The sequence below is a fragment of the Emys orbicularis genome, chromosome 8, assembly GCF_028017835.1.
Source record: "Emys orbicularis isolate rEmyOrb1 chromosome 8, rEmyOrb1.hap1, whole genome shotgun sequence".
NCBI lineage: Eukaryota > Metazoa > Chordata > Testudines > Emydidae > Emys > Emys orbicularis.
Window position 1 is genome coordinate 93,438,753 of NC_088690.1, and position 16,385 is coordinate 93,455,137.

Consider the following 16,385-nt stretch of genomic DNA (forward strand, 5'->3'; position numbering starts at 1 on the left):
ATCAGATATGGCCCCTGATACAGTAGGTGCTGTACAGAAGTATAGTCTCTGCCCTTACAATCTAAGATTTGAAATGGAGAATCCAAGTTGAAACCACTTCACATGGACAAAGCAATTGAACTTGCTGCTCCTGGAGCTGACAGCACCCTCAGAAGAGTTTCACTAGCTGTTCCATTTCTTTCTGGCTTCTTGCTTTAAACTAAATTCTTGAGGATAGGGCTTGCCCTCCTCTACTCCTACAGCTCCTGGCACGGTGGGGTCCCCTTTCTTGTTCAAGCCTAGAGTCCATATGGGCTACTTCGCACTGCCAGGCAGTGGGAATCTCTCTGCATCCTGTAGCTGTACAGTAAGGAATGAAGTATCAGAGGGGTAGCCGTGTTAGTCTGAATCTGTAAAAAGCAACAGAGGGACCTGTGGCACCTTTAAGACTAACAGAAGTATTGGGAGCATAAGCTTTCGTGGGTGAGAACCTCACTTCTTCAGTTGAGCAGCAGGGGGGCGGCCTTCCAGCCTCTGGGCGGCTGGAGCCGACCCTGCTCTGTCCTCTCCATCGGTGCTGGGGGACTGCCCGCCTTATGTCTCTCGCTGAGAGGAATCGGGAAGCCGCCGGGGCTAGGCCTAGGGGCCGCCTCCAGGAGCCCCAGACTGGACTTGCGCTGTGCTGTAGGGGACCGGAGCTCCCTCCCGCAGGCGGTGGCTGCGGGGCTAGAGGCACCAGCTATTCCCAAGGGCGGTGCCGGGAAACCGGGGTGTCGTGCTGGGGGGCGAGAGCCCGAAGCCAGAAGTGTAGCCGGCTGCCAGGCCGCGCCTCTAACTGCCGACTGGGCTGGGTAAGCCAGCCGCGCAGGCGTTGTGAGCCCTGGGCCGGGCACGCGCGTGCCCCGCCCCACTACGGGCCAGGCCGAGCGCGGGCTCAAGCCAATGTCACGTGCCGGGCGCTGGTTGGTCGGCGGGGCTGGGGCGGGGCTCCACGAGCAGCTGTGGCGGCGGCCCACTCCGAGCCAAGCAGGACCCCGGAGTGGTGCCGTCGCGAGTGTGTCAGAGTGAAGCGCTCAGCCATGGCGTACGGCGGCCTCACTGTGCCCATCATCGTCATGAGCGTTTTCTGGGGGATAGTCGGCGGCATCGTGCCCTGGTTCGTGCCCAAGGGGCCCAACCGCGGGTGAGTGACGGGCCCGCCTGGAGAGAAGGGGAGCGGACCCTGATCCCGTCCTGGTCTGGAGAGTGTCCCCCACCCATCCTCCGGCGGCGGAGAGCTCCGATGGGGGAGCTGCCCCCATGTCCCCCCACCGATGGGGAGAAGGGCAGGGCTGCGTGCCATGGGGGGGGTAATAGGCGCCTATGTACGACACAGCCCCAAATATTGGGACTGTCCCTATAAAATCAGGACATCTGGTCACCCTAGCTGTGTGGGGAAGAAGGCTCGTGAGGCAGCGCTGTGAGTGTGGTGGCGGCTGTGGCCCCCTGCACCTGGGGAGCGGATCTGGCTCTTTCTTCCCCCTGGGCCCTCTTGTCCTCTTTGATTTCAGTTGAAGAACGGGCGTCGGGGCCCACCTTCCCCCTTCATTTCTCCCGAGGCTGCGTGCCCCCCCCCCCCCCAAGCCTGTAGGGATCCTCCCTCTCGGTCTACCGGGCAGGGCATAGTCGATAAAACCAAAGAAGGGCCCTTGGCAGGAAGTATCTCGACCCTCATATAATACAGCCCTCTGTCTGGAGAGCGGGAGGGCAGCAGGTGTCTGCCCGGGGTGGGGGTCTGGCTGCATCTCAGTAGCACAGACAGACGTGGTCTTGTGCCACTTGCTCATCGTAGTTCCCTTTTTATTTATTTTCTGTCTGCTTGAATGTGTCTGTCTTGCTCCGCCTGAGCGGAGTCATGTGATTGGGGGGTGCGGACTAATGTGCTGCTTTGCTGTGATCGCTAAGCATCTGCAGGGACTGAGCCTGAGACCCCATATGTAGCTGCTGTTATAGTGTAGCTTCTTTTAATGACACAGGAACCTTTTTCTTTGTACATCCTGCTGTCTGGCATGCTCTCCCTGTATTCATCCACCAGATCATAAGATGTTGCTGTTCTGTTCTTATGTACTTGGGATGTGCTCCTAGGGTGAAGGGGCACATAAGCACCTATCAGGGGTTCTCAGGACAAATTTTTTGGTGGCCTTAGAGTGCGGCCACCAATTTTTGCTGGTGGCTACTCTCATACTTTTCCCTAAAATACTTAATTAGCTTTGGGAAAGCCCAATGAATATGCACAGATACATGTCCAAATCATTGTAACTTATTTATTGCTAGCTAGTAAGTCTGTTGTGAAAAGTGTTATTAACAAACATACAAGCAGGAGCGGCGCCAGGGTTTTTGGTGCCCTAGGCGGGGGTCCTTCCGCGCTCCCGGTCATCGTCAGCAATTCTGTGGCGGGGGGGTCCTTCCGCACTCCCGGTCTTCGGGGCACTTCGGCGGCGGGTCCCGGAGCGAGTGAAGGACCTGCCGCAGAATTGCTGCCGAAGACCCGGAGAGTGGAAGGACCCCCCGCCGCCGAATTGCCGCCGAGGGTGGCAAAATGCCGCCCCCCCACCGCCTGGTGCCCTAGGCGGTCGCCTAAATGGAAGCGCCGGCCCTGCATACAAGTATCACTTTGCACAACAGACTTACTCAGCTCTGGCAAGCCTGGGGACAAATGAAGCCCCAGATGGAGGGTCGGGGGAGGCCTCAGGGGCAATGGGGGAGGCAGCGGAGGGCTGAAGCCTGAAGCCTCGCAGCAAGAGCCCAAAGCCCTGCAGCTGGAGGATGGGGCCCAGGGACGGAGCCCGAAGCTTGGGGCTGAAGCCCAAAGGCTGAGCCCTACCATCTCTGGGAAGGTGGGGAACTCACCAGCTGCCTGTTCCTCCAGGCTTGTGCCCCAGCTGTCTCCAGAGGTGGGACAGGGCCTAACCCCTGTGGGTGGCCCCAGCAACCAACACCAAGGCCGTGCATCCAGGAGCAACAGGGAGGGGGAGGAGATGCTACTTTGCCCCCCAAACCCCCATCCACAGCCCATGATGCTGTGGCCACAAAAACTGAATAATTTATTCACCCAATTAACACCACCATCGTCTTCTCATATATAATGCATAGACCATTCACCGTTTTGCATCTCTCAAATTTCTTGTACAGTGTATTTGAAAGATACTCTATACATTATAATTGTATTGTATTTTAATCTACTTTTTAGAAACAACACCAGCATTAATGTTAAAGTTACTATTCTTGAGCAGAGCTATGCATTTTATAGTTTGAGAGGCAAAGTGAGTTACTTGATCTACCTATTTCCAGTGCTGATTAGGATTTTTATTATCTAGGTTGAACTCTTTTTACACAACTGAAAACCTACATATAGAGGAATTCCTCTTTTTTCTTTTTTTTTCTTTTAAATAAAAAAAAAATCATGACACACAATACACATCTTCCATTGAGTTCCATGGGCAGAACATATGACTCATTCTTGGAAAATGTAATTTTCCTATCTATACATGATTTTGAAATGTTTGTTCAGCCACGATTTTACCACTACAGCTTCAGTTGCTTTATTGTCATTTTATTAACACCTGCTCTGACAATCCTCTCCAATAAGGATCTTCCCATTCTGGACAACTGTCATATTATCTCCAAGATTTTGTTTGTCCTTTAAAGATCTTTAATTTTACAATAGTTACAGTCCACAGGATTCACTTTAAACAAAATAATTGGCTCTTAATTTCCTGGTTTTCAGTGAGATTTTCTGCAAACAGAGTATCCAAATGAAGAATTCTATAAACTGTACCTTTGGGTTTTCACATATAAATCTAACAGAAAAGGTGCTTTAGAATTTGGTTCTGATTTACTGAATAGAGACAATTGTAAAAAAGGAAGAAAGCTTGTTACGTGAGATCTTCTCTTTGGAACAGTCTTTTTAGATAAGGCTGTATGGTCTTGTGCTTTGTATTTAAATATTTATACTACAAACAAAAATGAGATGCTTTTATTTGCAAATGGCAAACTAAATCTGTGCAGAGTCCTAGGTTAGAGAGGCACATCTATCTTCCAGTTATACTGTTACATTACAAGAAATTAGACTGTCATTAGAACATTCATATTTTGAGTCACCTTGCATGTGATCATAGCCAAATGCATTCTTAGGTTTATTTTCTGTGCCTCTGACTCTTAATCAGTTGTCTTTTCCTATTTCTTTCTGCAGTGTTATCAACACAATGCTGGTGACCTGTGCCGTTTGCTGTTACCTCTTGTAAGTATAAATAATGCCTCCCCTCCTAATAATGGCACACCTGATAAAATGAAAAAGGCCTCTTCAGTGAATAAATGTCTAGGGGGAAATTTTCAAAGCACCAAAAGGATTTAGGAGCACAACTCCCTTTGAAAGTCAATGGAACTCTTGCTCCTAAATACCTTCAGCAATCTTGAAAAAATTCCTGTTAGTGGATAATATATAAAAGTGAATCTGGATGAATGTTATTCTCTGACATATACCCAAAGTCTTAGTACTTTTATATTGATTTATCTTGGCTATTGCTTTCTGTTTTACAGACCTTGAGTTATTCAGCTCAAGCCTCTTGAGGGTTTCTCAGTTCTTGAATAATTTGTATTAATTGTAATAACTATTTGTGTGTACCTATTGTGATAGAGTGGCAGGTCAACCATGCCTAAATCCTTTGAGGTGCCAAGAGCCCTTGACTTCCACTGAAATCAATACTGTGCTCCTTGATTATGCCTTATTTTATGGTATTAATAACAATTCTCTCTTAACCACCTAACGAGCAACTTCTGCGCTCCTGGAAACACTTTGCAACCCTCTTTGCTTCCTATATCATCTTTCCTTGCCGATAAATAGATGAGTTATAAGTACAGTCTGCAGTGAAAACCCTTAATTCTGTGAAATGATTTCTTCCTCTTGATAGGGACTTGTGATTGAGATCAAAATACCTTTCAGGCCATTTCTACACAGCACTTTTTTCTCTGCAAGTACAGACTGGTACAGACAGTAAACTGACATACCTATTGTGGGTACATCTTACTAGGTGACTTGTTCATAATTCAATGACAGAACAAGTCCATTTGGGAGTGTTCACACATTCTCTAGTTGCAAGCCATCACTCATAACACACCATGGTGATGAGTTTAATATAAATAACCTCTTAGAGGGATACATCTCAATTTCTGGGACTTTGGGTGCAGGGATTGGCAACACAAAGCCATGTTTTTAGTGTCTGCATTATTTGTAGTAGATGGCGTGTTTAAAGTAAGGTCTGTCTTGTTCCATCTTGAGCTGGCGAGGGACACAAGCTTGTGTGGGTTTGGCTTGGTTGAATGCTGTGATATGCAGGTTTTATACAAGCAAGGTCCAGTTTCTGTTTATGGTTAAACAGGCCTGAAATATTTCACATGTGAAGCCTTATGGAATCTGCCTCCTGGCTGACTTTTAAAAAAACACCAACTAAACCAGGACATATCCTATTTTTAAAAAGCCATTTTAAAAAAAATCTATATTTAAATATGAAAAGATGTCTGTACATAAGCACTGTGAGCCCTGTCCATCGCACTTGCAGTTCATATAGGAATAACCACCCAGTAGCATAATTATGCTCTCACAAAATATATACTAACCTAACTTGACTTATTGGCTGAACAGCAGAACATACCCTTAGGGCTTTTGATGAATGCCATCAAATAGATAACTTTAAACATTTATATTAAGCTATTTCTTGTGTGGGTATCTGCCTATTTAAGGATGAGTGCCTGGAGCATGCTGTCTTGTACTTGTGGAAAGCAAGTACTAATTGTGGTAGGGGAAGATGGGTGTTCTAAAAATGCCCAAGAGTAGATTTTAATACTTAAATTAGACCAAGACTTGGCTGTCAGAGAATTACTGGATGCAGTGTAATGAAAAGCCTGTACTGATGAATTTTCAGCTGGCATATGTGGGAATTGTATTCCACAAAATGTTAATGAAATCACACTCTCATACACTTAACTGCTGTGAATTCATGAAGGTGATTCTATAGAAAGTCAATGGAGGCATCTTTATCCAACTTCCTTAGACTCTGTGTAAACACGAATATTTGCCAGATTAAATATCCATGATGTGTTCCTCTTATTTCACCATGAAAATTGCATTTAGACTATGAGCAGATGAAGTAAATTATGATTTGAAAGAAGAGGAGCATAATATGGCTGTAGCATCTTGATTTTTAGAGAGAGATTCATAGCTCCTAATAGAGGGAACATACTGCCTCTTTCTAGGGAAATGCGAATGGCTTATTTATTTGTATTTAGGAGCTGTGCTGTGGTCCCAATAACTTGAATTTTGGAGTGTCATTAGTCTGCTTCTCAGGTTCATAGCGATCCAGTGCATTGTGAAGTAATCAGGTAGGCCCTGGCAAGACTGCGATCCACTGTACATGTGTACAAGCGAAACTGAGAAGCAAAGTCCTCACTTTCACTAGTAACTCTTTGCTGTGTTTGATGGTCTTTGGGATATAGTGATTATGCCCATTTAGCTTTGAGGCACTGTACTTGTCTCTGTTTTATTTTTAATTTTTATTTTTAATCAAACTAGAGAGCAGAAAGTTTGAGGAGAGTGGGAATTGGGATTCCAAATTTCTGTCTTTGGCCCTGCCACTGATTTGCTGTGTGGTCTTGGACAAGCCACTTAAGGCTAGTGGGTTTTTTTTGTTTTTGTTTTTTTAAGGTACTGAGCACAGGCAATTCCCCTTGAAGTTAATGAAACTTAAGGGTTCTCAGAATCCCTGGAAACTAGGTTCTTTACTTTTCTGTGCCTCAGACTCCTTATCTGTAAAATGGAGATATTTACTTCACAGAATGGCTGAGGCTTGATTGAATGCTTTGAAATCCTCAAACAAAAGGTGGTTGTGGAAGTACTGAAAGAGGTTAGCACTACTGTACTGGAATAGGGCAGCGGTAAAACTGCTCTTCATTAAAATGACTTGTAATCTGCTCTTGTGTGTTATTGAATGAGGGATAGATGCAAATAAACATGGTCCCAGGATTTATTCTCTGACATTCTCAGTTGCACCTTGCAAAGAAGAAAAAGTGGAAGAAGTTAAAGTCTTCATATGTGATGTCTAAGGCCATGTCTACACTACGGACCTCACAGAGGTATCACTGCAGCCGCACTGCTGTAAGGTCTCCTGTGTAGCCGCTCTATGCCAGCAGGAGAGAGCATTCCCACTGGCATAATTAAACCATCCCAATGAGCGGCGGTAGCTATGTTGGTGAGAGCGCATCTCCCGCCGACCTAGCGCTGTCCACACCTGCGCTTTTGTCGGTGAAACTTATGTTGGTCAGTGGGGTGTTCTTTCACACCCCTGACTGACAAAAGTTTTGCCAACAAAAGTGCTATTGTAGACAAAACCTAAGTGTCTTAGTGAATACACAGTCAATCATATGGAATTACATCTTTGGATTCTATTTTTATGAATGTGGAGGAGAACTGTTGTCTCTTCTGATGCTCCAAGGTGGAATTGCCTTGTGTTGCATATTTATGGATTTTTAAAAAAAAATAGTTTCTGGAAATGTTGCACTTACATTCCATTTGTTAATCCTATTGGAGCTTTGGGATTTCAGATGAAAGGTTCTTTGTGTGAAAGTGTTTATTATATTGGTATCAGAGTCAAATTGACGTTAACTGCACTGTCACAAGTGTAGTCCCCTGTATATGAGATTCCCCTGCAAGGACCTACCACTCTGCTGAAGTGACTGTTTCTTATTACGCAGTTTTACAAAACCTTTGTCTTGAAATTCTGGATTAAATAAAATGCAAATATAAAAATTATCATAATTTCTTTTAACATTTGATAGCGCCAGTCTGAATGAAGTTGAGTTTTGTATCTGTTAAATGCCACTTAACTACTTGGCACTAGCCAAATACATCCACATTAAACTGAATTTATTCCAATTTAATCTCAATTAAACAGCAATCATTGCCATTTGATAAAATAAATTGGCTTCCTCTATGTGTGGAATTGGTAGGGGTCATCCCAATTAAGCTTGTTGACTGTGCTGTACAAATTTGGTTGCTTTGTGGGAAACTTTACACAATTTACTGTATATCCTTTTGTGCATGTGCTATATGCTGTACCTTGCTAAAAGAAGTGTAACCAAAACCTCAGGAGCATGGTGGGACTCAAAGCAGAGTATATAGTGGTACTACTTCTGTTTTTTGGTTTTTTTTTTTAAATTGTTCCATTTTTGTAATAGTCTTAGCTCATAATACTCTATCAGATACAAGCAAAGCCTGAGATGCCCATTCCAGTCTTTTTTTCCTATTGTCTTTTTGATAAGAAGTTTATCTTTCTGTAGTACCTTCCATCAAAAACCCAGGGTGCTCAGCTACATCTATTTTGAGATCACTGAAGCCACCTCTGAGGTAAAAGATATGATCTGTGTAGGAAGACACAGAAGTACTACCCAGTAGTTCAGAATAGAAAGTTTGGAATACTCCATCAGTTGCATCTGCAGGAGAATTCTGGGTGGGCTGACTGTAATTACCCAAATTGGAATCTAAATAGAAACCAGAATTGAGCTCTTATTCTGCTATAGAGAGAGACAGATTGTAGTGTTCAGACCATTAGAATGGAATTAGAATTAAAATTGCTGTGAAGTCTATACAGTAATAAAATGACATGGTTATACTTGATCATGATGGACCATAATTTCTTTGAGTTAGCATGATAATTAACATTGACTGTTGCAGGAGGTAGCATGTGGAATGTAGCAGCACTAAAACATTAGATGTTGGATATAGAGGTTTCCTTTATTGTGCTCTGAATGCCCCATTTTGTTGTGCCTTGTCGTGATAGATTATAGTGTAAAGTAGCCTGGTATAAGATAAATGTGTGTGGGGAAGCTTTCCACAGTTCTGTCTTTCAAAGCACTGAACTCTGTGCTCTCCTACCTTCTACTACTGTGTTCTCAGTGATCAGACCTCCAGCACTACAGGGAAGTAATGGAGCTAAAGAGCAATCTGGGTAGTGACCTATAATGCCACTGTGCTTCAGAAGTTCTGTAAACAGCATGATCTGAACAAATAGCTTTTGAAACCAGTACAGTGTTTGCCTAGAGCCTAATTGTACAGCTGTGGACATGTCAATATTCAGAATGAGCTTCCAGCTCATTTATTTCACAGCAGTTCTGGGTCTGATCTCAGTGAACATAGGGAGAGGTCTGGGCGTGTGTGTTGGTGCCTGGAGTTCCTTTCTCTGCACTCTGTAAAGAGGCAAATTATCCCTTAACAGCAATCAACTGTTCCTGTTCTTCCCCCCACCTGTGTTAGTTCAGGAAGTTAATGACAGTCGGTACAATGCACTCTGGTACCCCTCTAATCTGCCTTTGTATCTGAAAAATAACTTGTAAGTGGGCTACACATAGAGTTCTGGTGATGGAGGGGAGAATTTCTATCAAATCAATGAACCTTGAGGAATCTTCTTGATATAGTAAAAGGATTAGGCTATGTTCAACATAATGTGTGTGATGCTGAGCGACCCTTTCCCTGCAGTAGCTAGGGATAACAAAATAAGAGTATTCTGGTTCTTCAGTTTACAAGTGAGAATGAATTGGCTATTTTCCTACTGGTCCTGGGTGGACGTTTACCAACTTCATAATATCCATTGTGCATATCAGCATGAGTGACTGGTCTCAGTTGTTGATTTACACTCAGAATACTATTGAATGTGTGAGGAGTGAGGGGTTGTTAGAACACTATGGCCACGGCATTTGCTTGATTTTAGCTAGTGTCCTACTTAATCTTGTTGCTTTTATTATTATTTTTAACACCACTAAAATTTACAAATATTTATTTTGTCAGTGCCAAGAAGATTGACCTTCCTTTTATCTAACCCTGCATCTTTTGCCTAAGGGTTCTGTAGCCATTTTGAAGCTGACCCGACCAGCACTTCATTTGCTGGTCAAAGCATCCAGATTTATGTGGAATTTTCCATGACTGCCTAAGCACTTTGATGCATTTGTGGCAGCTCCCATTCAAAGCTGGTTTTTCTCCTCCTTACAAAGATTCTACAAATAGCAGATGGATAAGACAGTATGTTCACTAAACATGTGTATATAGTTAATATTTTACAGAGATCTAAATCCATGCAAAGGAGAAGGTTTCTTTGTAAATATTACAAGTTCAGAAAAAGCCAAAGCAAGTACATTTTATAATACTGAAATATTTATTTCTGTTCAGCTTTACTGGATATTTTCCACATCCCAAATTCTTCTTGTTCTGCATTCTGGCTGTGGTTTCTGCTGAGTTAGTCTGTCAGCTGCTCTGAGGGAGAGGCTGCTGCTGCTAATCTGGATTTTGTTGTCATTGACATTGTTTCAGTAGCTTTGCACCTCTTTGATCTAGACACCCATTTCTTTGACTTCCGTTGTAAATTTGTTCTATTTTTGTTCAGGCTCTTATAAGAATTATATTGGGGGCGGGTGGTTTGAAAATGTTCAATACATTTCATTAAGATCTTTTATTGGATCGTAATGTTCCTTGTAAAGCCAAGCCTAGTATCTCTGATTTATTGGAGGGAATGTCTCCGGCACAAAGGTTAAGTGATTTGGCCAATGTTGCATAGTAGGTCAGGAATACAATCAAAATTTCCCAATTCCTGTTCCTTTGTTTTAACTGTTAGACTGTACTTCCATCCCTCAATTTAATCTTTGTCATAATGTTTATTGATATAAAAGCGGCGCTGCTTCAATTTAAATTTCATCTGTATTCTGTATATCTAAACATTTTGGCATAGTTACGGTTAAAGTAAATGAGACGCATACTCCTTATTTGGAAGGTGATGTGCTTTAGTAACCCTTTCTGACTTCTACTGCCATTTAGAGAGGCCTTGAGCACCTCTGGAGGCAGTGTTGTTGGAACATGGGCCCAGAGGATGGGAATGTGTCCCAGAGCACTTCACTTTTCAAGAAGCAGCAGCGAATTAAAAAGATGCTATCAAATCCAACTGACTGTATCACTTTAAATGGAAGAGGATAGTTCTCAGTCCAAATGTGCTACAGTCTTCTGAGGTGTAATACAGTGCTAGAGCTCTTCCATTAATGTGAGACCTTTAGGAGTTTGGGCTTAGCAGCATTTTGACTTGGTGTTAGACCTTTAGCGATGTTGTCTTACTGTCTCCTGATACCCTTTATGCCTTGGCCAAGTTATCCATACTCTTGATGTCTTTTTTTTTTTTTTCCCCCCTTGCAGTTGGCTGATTGCGATCCTGGCCCAGCTCAACCCTCTCTTTGGTCCACAGTTAAGCAATGAAACAATCTGGTATCTTCAGTATCAGTGGCCTTAAGGATGTCTGTCCTCTCTGCTGCCTTTTTTGTGGACTAGGTAAATATGGTTGGAGACCTTCTCCAGTTATGTCTTTGGGTTTTCTAAATGCTCAATGAAAACTTAGGCAATAGCATGGATAATGGGTGGGTAGTTTCACAAGAGGAAGCAGTGTTTTCGCAGTCTGTAACAAAGAAGGATTTGAATTTGGGACTGGATGCTTTTAATCTCATTTGGAGACTGAGATGTTAGAACTAGGATGCTTGATTTCTGAAAGGATGGAGAGGGGAGTGCCACACCATGTGACAGCAGGCGGTGTTGGGGGAATCATCTGTTCCTCCTTCTAGCAACAAAATGAGAGTCCTGAAAATGGGTATGGGGGGAGGGGGAATATTCCCCCCCCCCCTTTAACACCTATCATAAGTTGGTTTTGTTTAACAATCCTCAAGTCCTTACACTATTATGGTTGAGGCGACCTGACCATCTTCCTGCAGAGCAGGTAATCCTCCCACCTTAACTCTCCAGAGTAACACTATTATCATTTGTATTATTGTTGTGCCTAGGAGCCCCAGTCATGGACCAGGACCCCATTGTGTTAGGCCCTATACAAACACAGAACAAAAAGATGGTTCCTGCCCCCAAAATCTTACAATCTGAGGGCTGGTCTACACTATCAAATTTAGGTTGACGTAAGGCAGCTTACATCTACCTAATTATGTCAGTGTCTACACTACAGCCTTGCTCCCATCGATGCAAGTGTCATACTCCATCTCCACGAGAGGCATAGGGCTTATGTCAGTGTAGTTAGGACGATGCAATGTCTGTGTAGATGCTGCGTTACTTACATCGGCTGTTGGTTGTCTTGTCAATTTTACGGCAGGAGCCATGAAATTGACAAGAAAGCAGGGCAGCTATAGCCCAGGGTCCCTCCTCCCGCTCCTGTTCAGCCCCTCCCTGCCTGCCCTGGGTGGCCCACCAGGAGCCTGTGGGGCAGCTGGGCTCCTGACAGGGAGCTGCCAGCGGAGCTGAGGTGCCGGGCGCTCTGCTCCCCACACTGCCCCCTTAGGTCGTTGCAAGCCCGCCTGGTGAGGACGTGTACCACTGACCCAAGGAGGGTAGTATGGAGATACAGCCACCGTAGTATGCGGTGGTGTAAGTCGACCTAATATAGGTCAACTTAAGTTTCTAGTGTAGATATACCCCAAGTATAAGACAAGAGACAGCATTTGTCAGCATGACAGGCAGTGGTCTCAGCACACAGTGGGGACCAATTTCATCAGCATAAAAAACGAAGCCATGGAACTGAATGAATAATTCAAAGTACTGTGTTCTACTGCCTTTGTCTTGCAGCTTTAATCCCCCCTCACTACTATAATTTTCTATGTTTTGAAAGAGTTGAGCAGCAGTATATGGATGATAGCTGACATTGCCGCTCAATTGGATGTTGGTTGTAAAGCTTGTTGAGTACTAACCCTTAAGCATAACTCTAGTGTTTCCAAATCAGGCTGAGCCTGAATAGTATCAAACTGTGGTGTATGTAAGTCTCTGTTTCCTACTTTTTCAGTAGAAGCCAAAGGTAGGCTGGGATCTGCTGCAGATAGAAAGCTCTAACAGTGTACAGCAGCCAAGCTGCATTTGTTTGGTGTGATTGTGCTGGGTTTTGTTTCTGCTGAGTAATGACCTTGACCACAGGCAGAAGGGCTGGCATATTCCCAGAAGGCCAGGGGTTGGAATTGGAATATAATCACCTACATAGAATGGACACTTTGGACTAGAAGGTGGGGCTTGCTTTTAATTAATAATGAACCGTCTGCTCCATGGAGTGTGCTGCCACTACCAGCCGGAACAAGCTTGAGTGAGAGATGGAATCTAGCTATGGCTATCCAGAGAATATCTATTGGAAGATGTTTCCCTTTTAGTGGAGTAGCATCCCAAAGCGTTATAAATAAATTGATACAGAGGAAAAGGGGGATTAATATCTGATAGAACAGGGGTGGGCAAAATACGGCCCATGGGCCAGATCTGGCCCGTCTAACATTTCTGTCCGGCCCACCATGACTAACATTTCTGTCCGGCCTCCTCTGCCCCCTCGCGATCTCCAAGGCCAGGCCGCTAAAAGTCCTGCGGCACAGCGGGGTGCTCAGGCAGGCTACCTGCCTGCTGTGGCCCCACGCTGCTTCCAGAAGCAGCCGGCTGCTGCTGGCACTCTCCGAGACCCTGGCAGGGGAGAGGCGGCTCTGCATGCTGCCCCCGCCCCCAGCACCGTCCTCGCAGCTCCCGTTGACCGTAATCGGGCCAATGGGAGCTGCGGGGGTGGTGCTTGCAGGTCCAGGCAGCACACTGAGACCCGCTGCCCCTCTACCCCCAAGGGGCGCCCAGAGACATGCCAGCAGCAGCTGGCTGTAGCCGCTTCCAGGAGCGGCATGGGAGCCGCCTGTGGTAAGCGCCTCCCGGCCAGAGCCGACACCTCACACCCCTGCCACAGGTCAGAACCCCGTCCTGCACCAAACTCCCTCTCAGAGCCCTCACCCTCTCCTGCACCCCAACACTGTGCACCAGCCCCGAGCTCCCTCCTCTACCCAAACTCCCTCCCAGCCCCGCACCCCCTCCATTAATATAGTAGAAATGTGCGGCCCATGACAACTTACCAAAATTCATGGAGTGGCCCCCCTGTGAAAATTATTGCCCACCCCTGTGATAGAATGACCAGAAAGTCCCTCATCTGAAGGGATGGTGGGAGAGCGAGTTCGAATCCAGTCAAATGATTCTGCCAGAGAATCCAAATTACTGATTGAGTTCCTTTCTGCTTGACTTCTTGTGATAAGTAGCTATAAAGCAACTTGTGTGGGTTTTCAACCTTCAGTTTGCGTGGTGTCACTGAGTTACACGTTCTTGCCTGTGTGAACAGAAGAAACGTGTAGTAACCATGCTGGGTATTAATCAAGATTACAGCATGGTTTTCTAAGCATCTTTTACTGTCCAGAGGCAAGAAACTTTCTAACATGCTTGTCAACCACAAGCATGTTGACAGGGCCTCAGGCTGGAGCGGGCTAGCTAAGAGATCCAACCTTGATTACGCTATTGAGGAGTACCAATCTCTTGCTCGTCTCTTCTGCCATCAGAGCCACACAACCTTCAGTGGGCTTCTTGCTCCAGAACAAACTTGCCATGCAGACTGCAACTGAAAGAGATCTTGGATGTGCATCCCTGGCGTTACTTTGGAGATTCTGTGCACACACTACTAAATTCCAGGGCACCTGCCAGAATTCTCATCAGACCCATTTATAAAACTGCACAACTTCCCAGCTGGTAGCTTCTAATATGACCCAATTAAACATGATAAATGTACGAACACCATAGATGATGCTGGTTTGGGGATAGATCTCTGCAGAAAGAACTTTCAAACACCCAAGCAGATTCTGTCCATACTCTATAGCGGGGTGGCCAACCTGTGGCTCCGGAGCCACATGCGGCTCTTCAGAAGTTAATATGCAGCTCCTTGTATAGGCACCGACTCTGGAGTGAGAGCTACAGGCACCAACTTTCCAATGTGCCGGGGGGTGCTCACTGCTCAACCCCTGGCTCTGCCACAGGCGCTGCCCCCACTCCACCTCTTCTCGCCCACTCCCTTGAGCCTGCCATGCCCTCTGTCCTTCCCCCCAGCCTCCTGTGTGCCAAGAAACAGCTGATGGGGAGGCACTGACTGGAGGGGCTGCTGGTGGGTGGGAGGCACTGGGAGCAGGGGGGGAGCTAATGGGGGGCAGCTGACGTATTACTGTGGCTCTTTGGCAATGTATATTGGTAACTTCTGGCTCCTTCTCAGGCTGGCCACCCCTGCTCTATAGTTATTTGGCCACAACTGTTTCTTTACAGCATGGCATCTTCCTAGAAAGCAAACAGCCATGGTTAATTCGCTGAGCAGCTCTTCAGCTAGTAAATTGCCTCTATGAAAGAGAATGACTGAATTGCCTTTTGCTTTGCAGGTAAAGAAGATATTTCCTCTAGATGTAAAAGCTACGTTGATCCAAAGATGCCCTTAACATAGCTGGCTGGATACCAAACCTGTTTAATGCCTTAATGTTTGTATTGTGCTTAAAATGGCTTGTTCAAAGCCCTATATTTTTCTCCTGGTTTCCTTTTACACTGTTTAACAATGTGCCTAATACATAAGATTTATACCTCCTTTTCTGTGCTATAAACTTCTACTTGTTTCGATTACACTTGAAATTATAATATTTTTTTCTGGGATATGTGAGTTTGAGGGCAGCCTCTTCCTTGTCCTCACTGTTGCACATTCTCCATGAGCTTTATGAAACTTCCACACACTAGACTGCCTATTTATAGTGTAATACACAGGCATTTTCTGTTGGACTACAATTGCATAAAATAAAGTGTGCAACAAAACTGGTGGCTGGAAGATGCTGCCACGTGTTTATGGCATTTATTTTTTACAATGGATTGTATTCTCGTAAAGTTTAATCTTAAATTTCTGTGTACATGGAAATAAAATGAATCTGCTGCTTTATATGAAACATTCTTGGGAAGCATCTAATGGTTGTATAGTTATTTTGTTTTTGGGTAGACTTCTGTAACGTTAATCTTGCTTAGTTAGTCAAAGAGTTCAACTTTTGAAACTTTCAGAGCTTTCAATATACTTGTATCTAATATTGCTTGTTATTTCACTATGCCATCTGAATGTAAGAGTTCTTATCCAGCTGACTCCAACTCCCCAGCTGGTGGTCTATACTGAGGGAAATTACTCGGCTGCTTTCCCTCTGAATCCTTTCTTGTAGTGCAAGTTGTTCAACTTCAGTATCTTTATTTTCCATGATATATAGTAAAGGCCTATGACAAAATAGAGCTTGGTGCTTGGGCTAAAGCACCATCAAGAGTTAGTATAGAAAGTCACTGTTCTAATAATAAACTGCCTTAAGTTATGCTACAGCGACCAACCCTACCTAATGCTAAAGACTGCAATTAGGAAAAAAACACTAGATATAGATCTAGGCATGTGCCTTAGAAATAGACATTCTCTGAAAGACCCTTCAGAGTAAATGAGTTCCAGAGCTGA

The 16,385-nt window shown here is 44.7% G+C and overlaps 1 protein-coding gene across 1 annotated transcript; it reads left to right on the forward strand.

Annotated features, from left to right (window-relative positions):
* Positions 1-954: 954 nt before the first annotated feature.
* Positions 955-15,835, forward strand: ATP6V0E1 (ATPase H+ transporting V0 subunit e1). The gene is made up of 4 exons (XM_065408936.1): positions 955-1,162; positions 4,211-4,258; positions 11,243-11,374; positions 15,298-15,835. Exons 1-3 carry the CDS (start codon positions 1,059-1,061, stop codon positions 11,334-11,336), a joined length of 246 nt encoding a protein of 81 aa, XP_065265008.1. The 5' UTR covers positions 955-1,058; the 3' UTR covers positions 11,337-11,374; positions 15,298-15,835.
* The last annotated feature ends 550 nt before the right edge of the window (positions 15,836-16,385 follow it).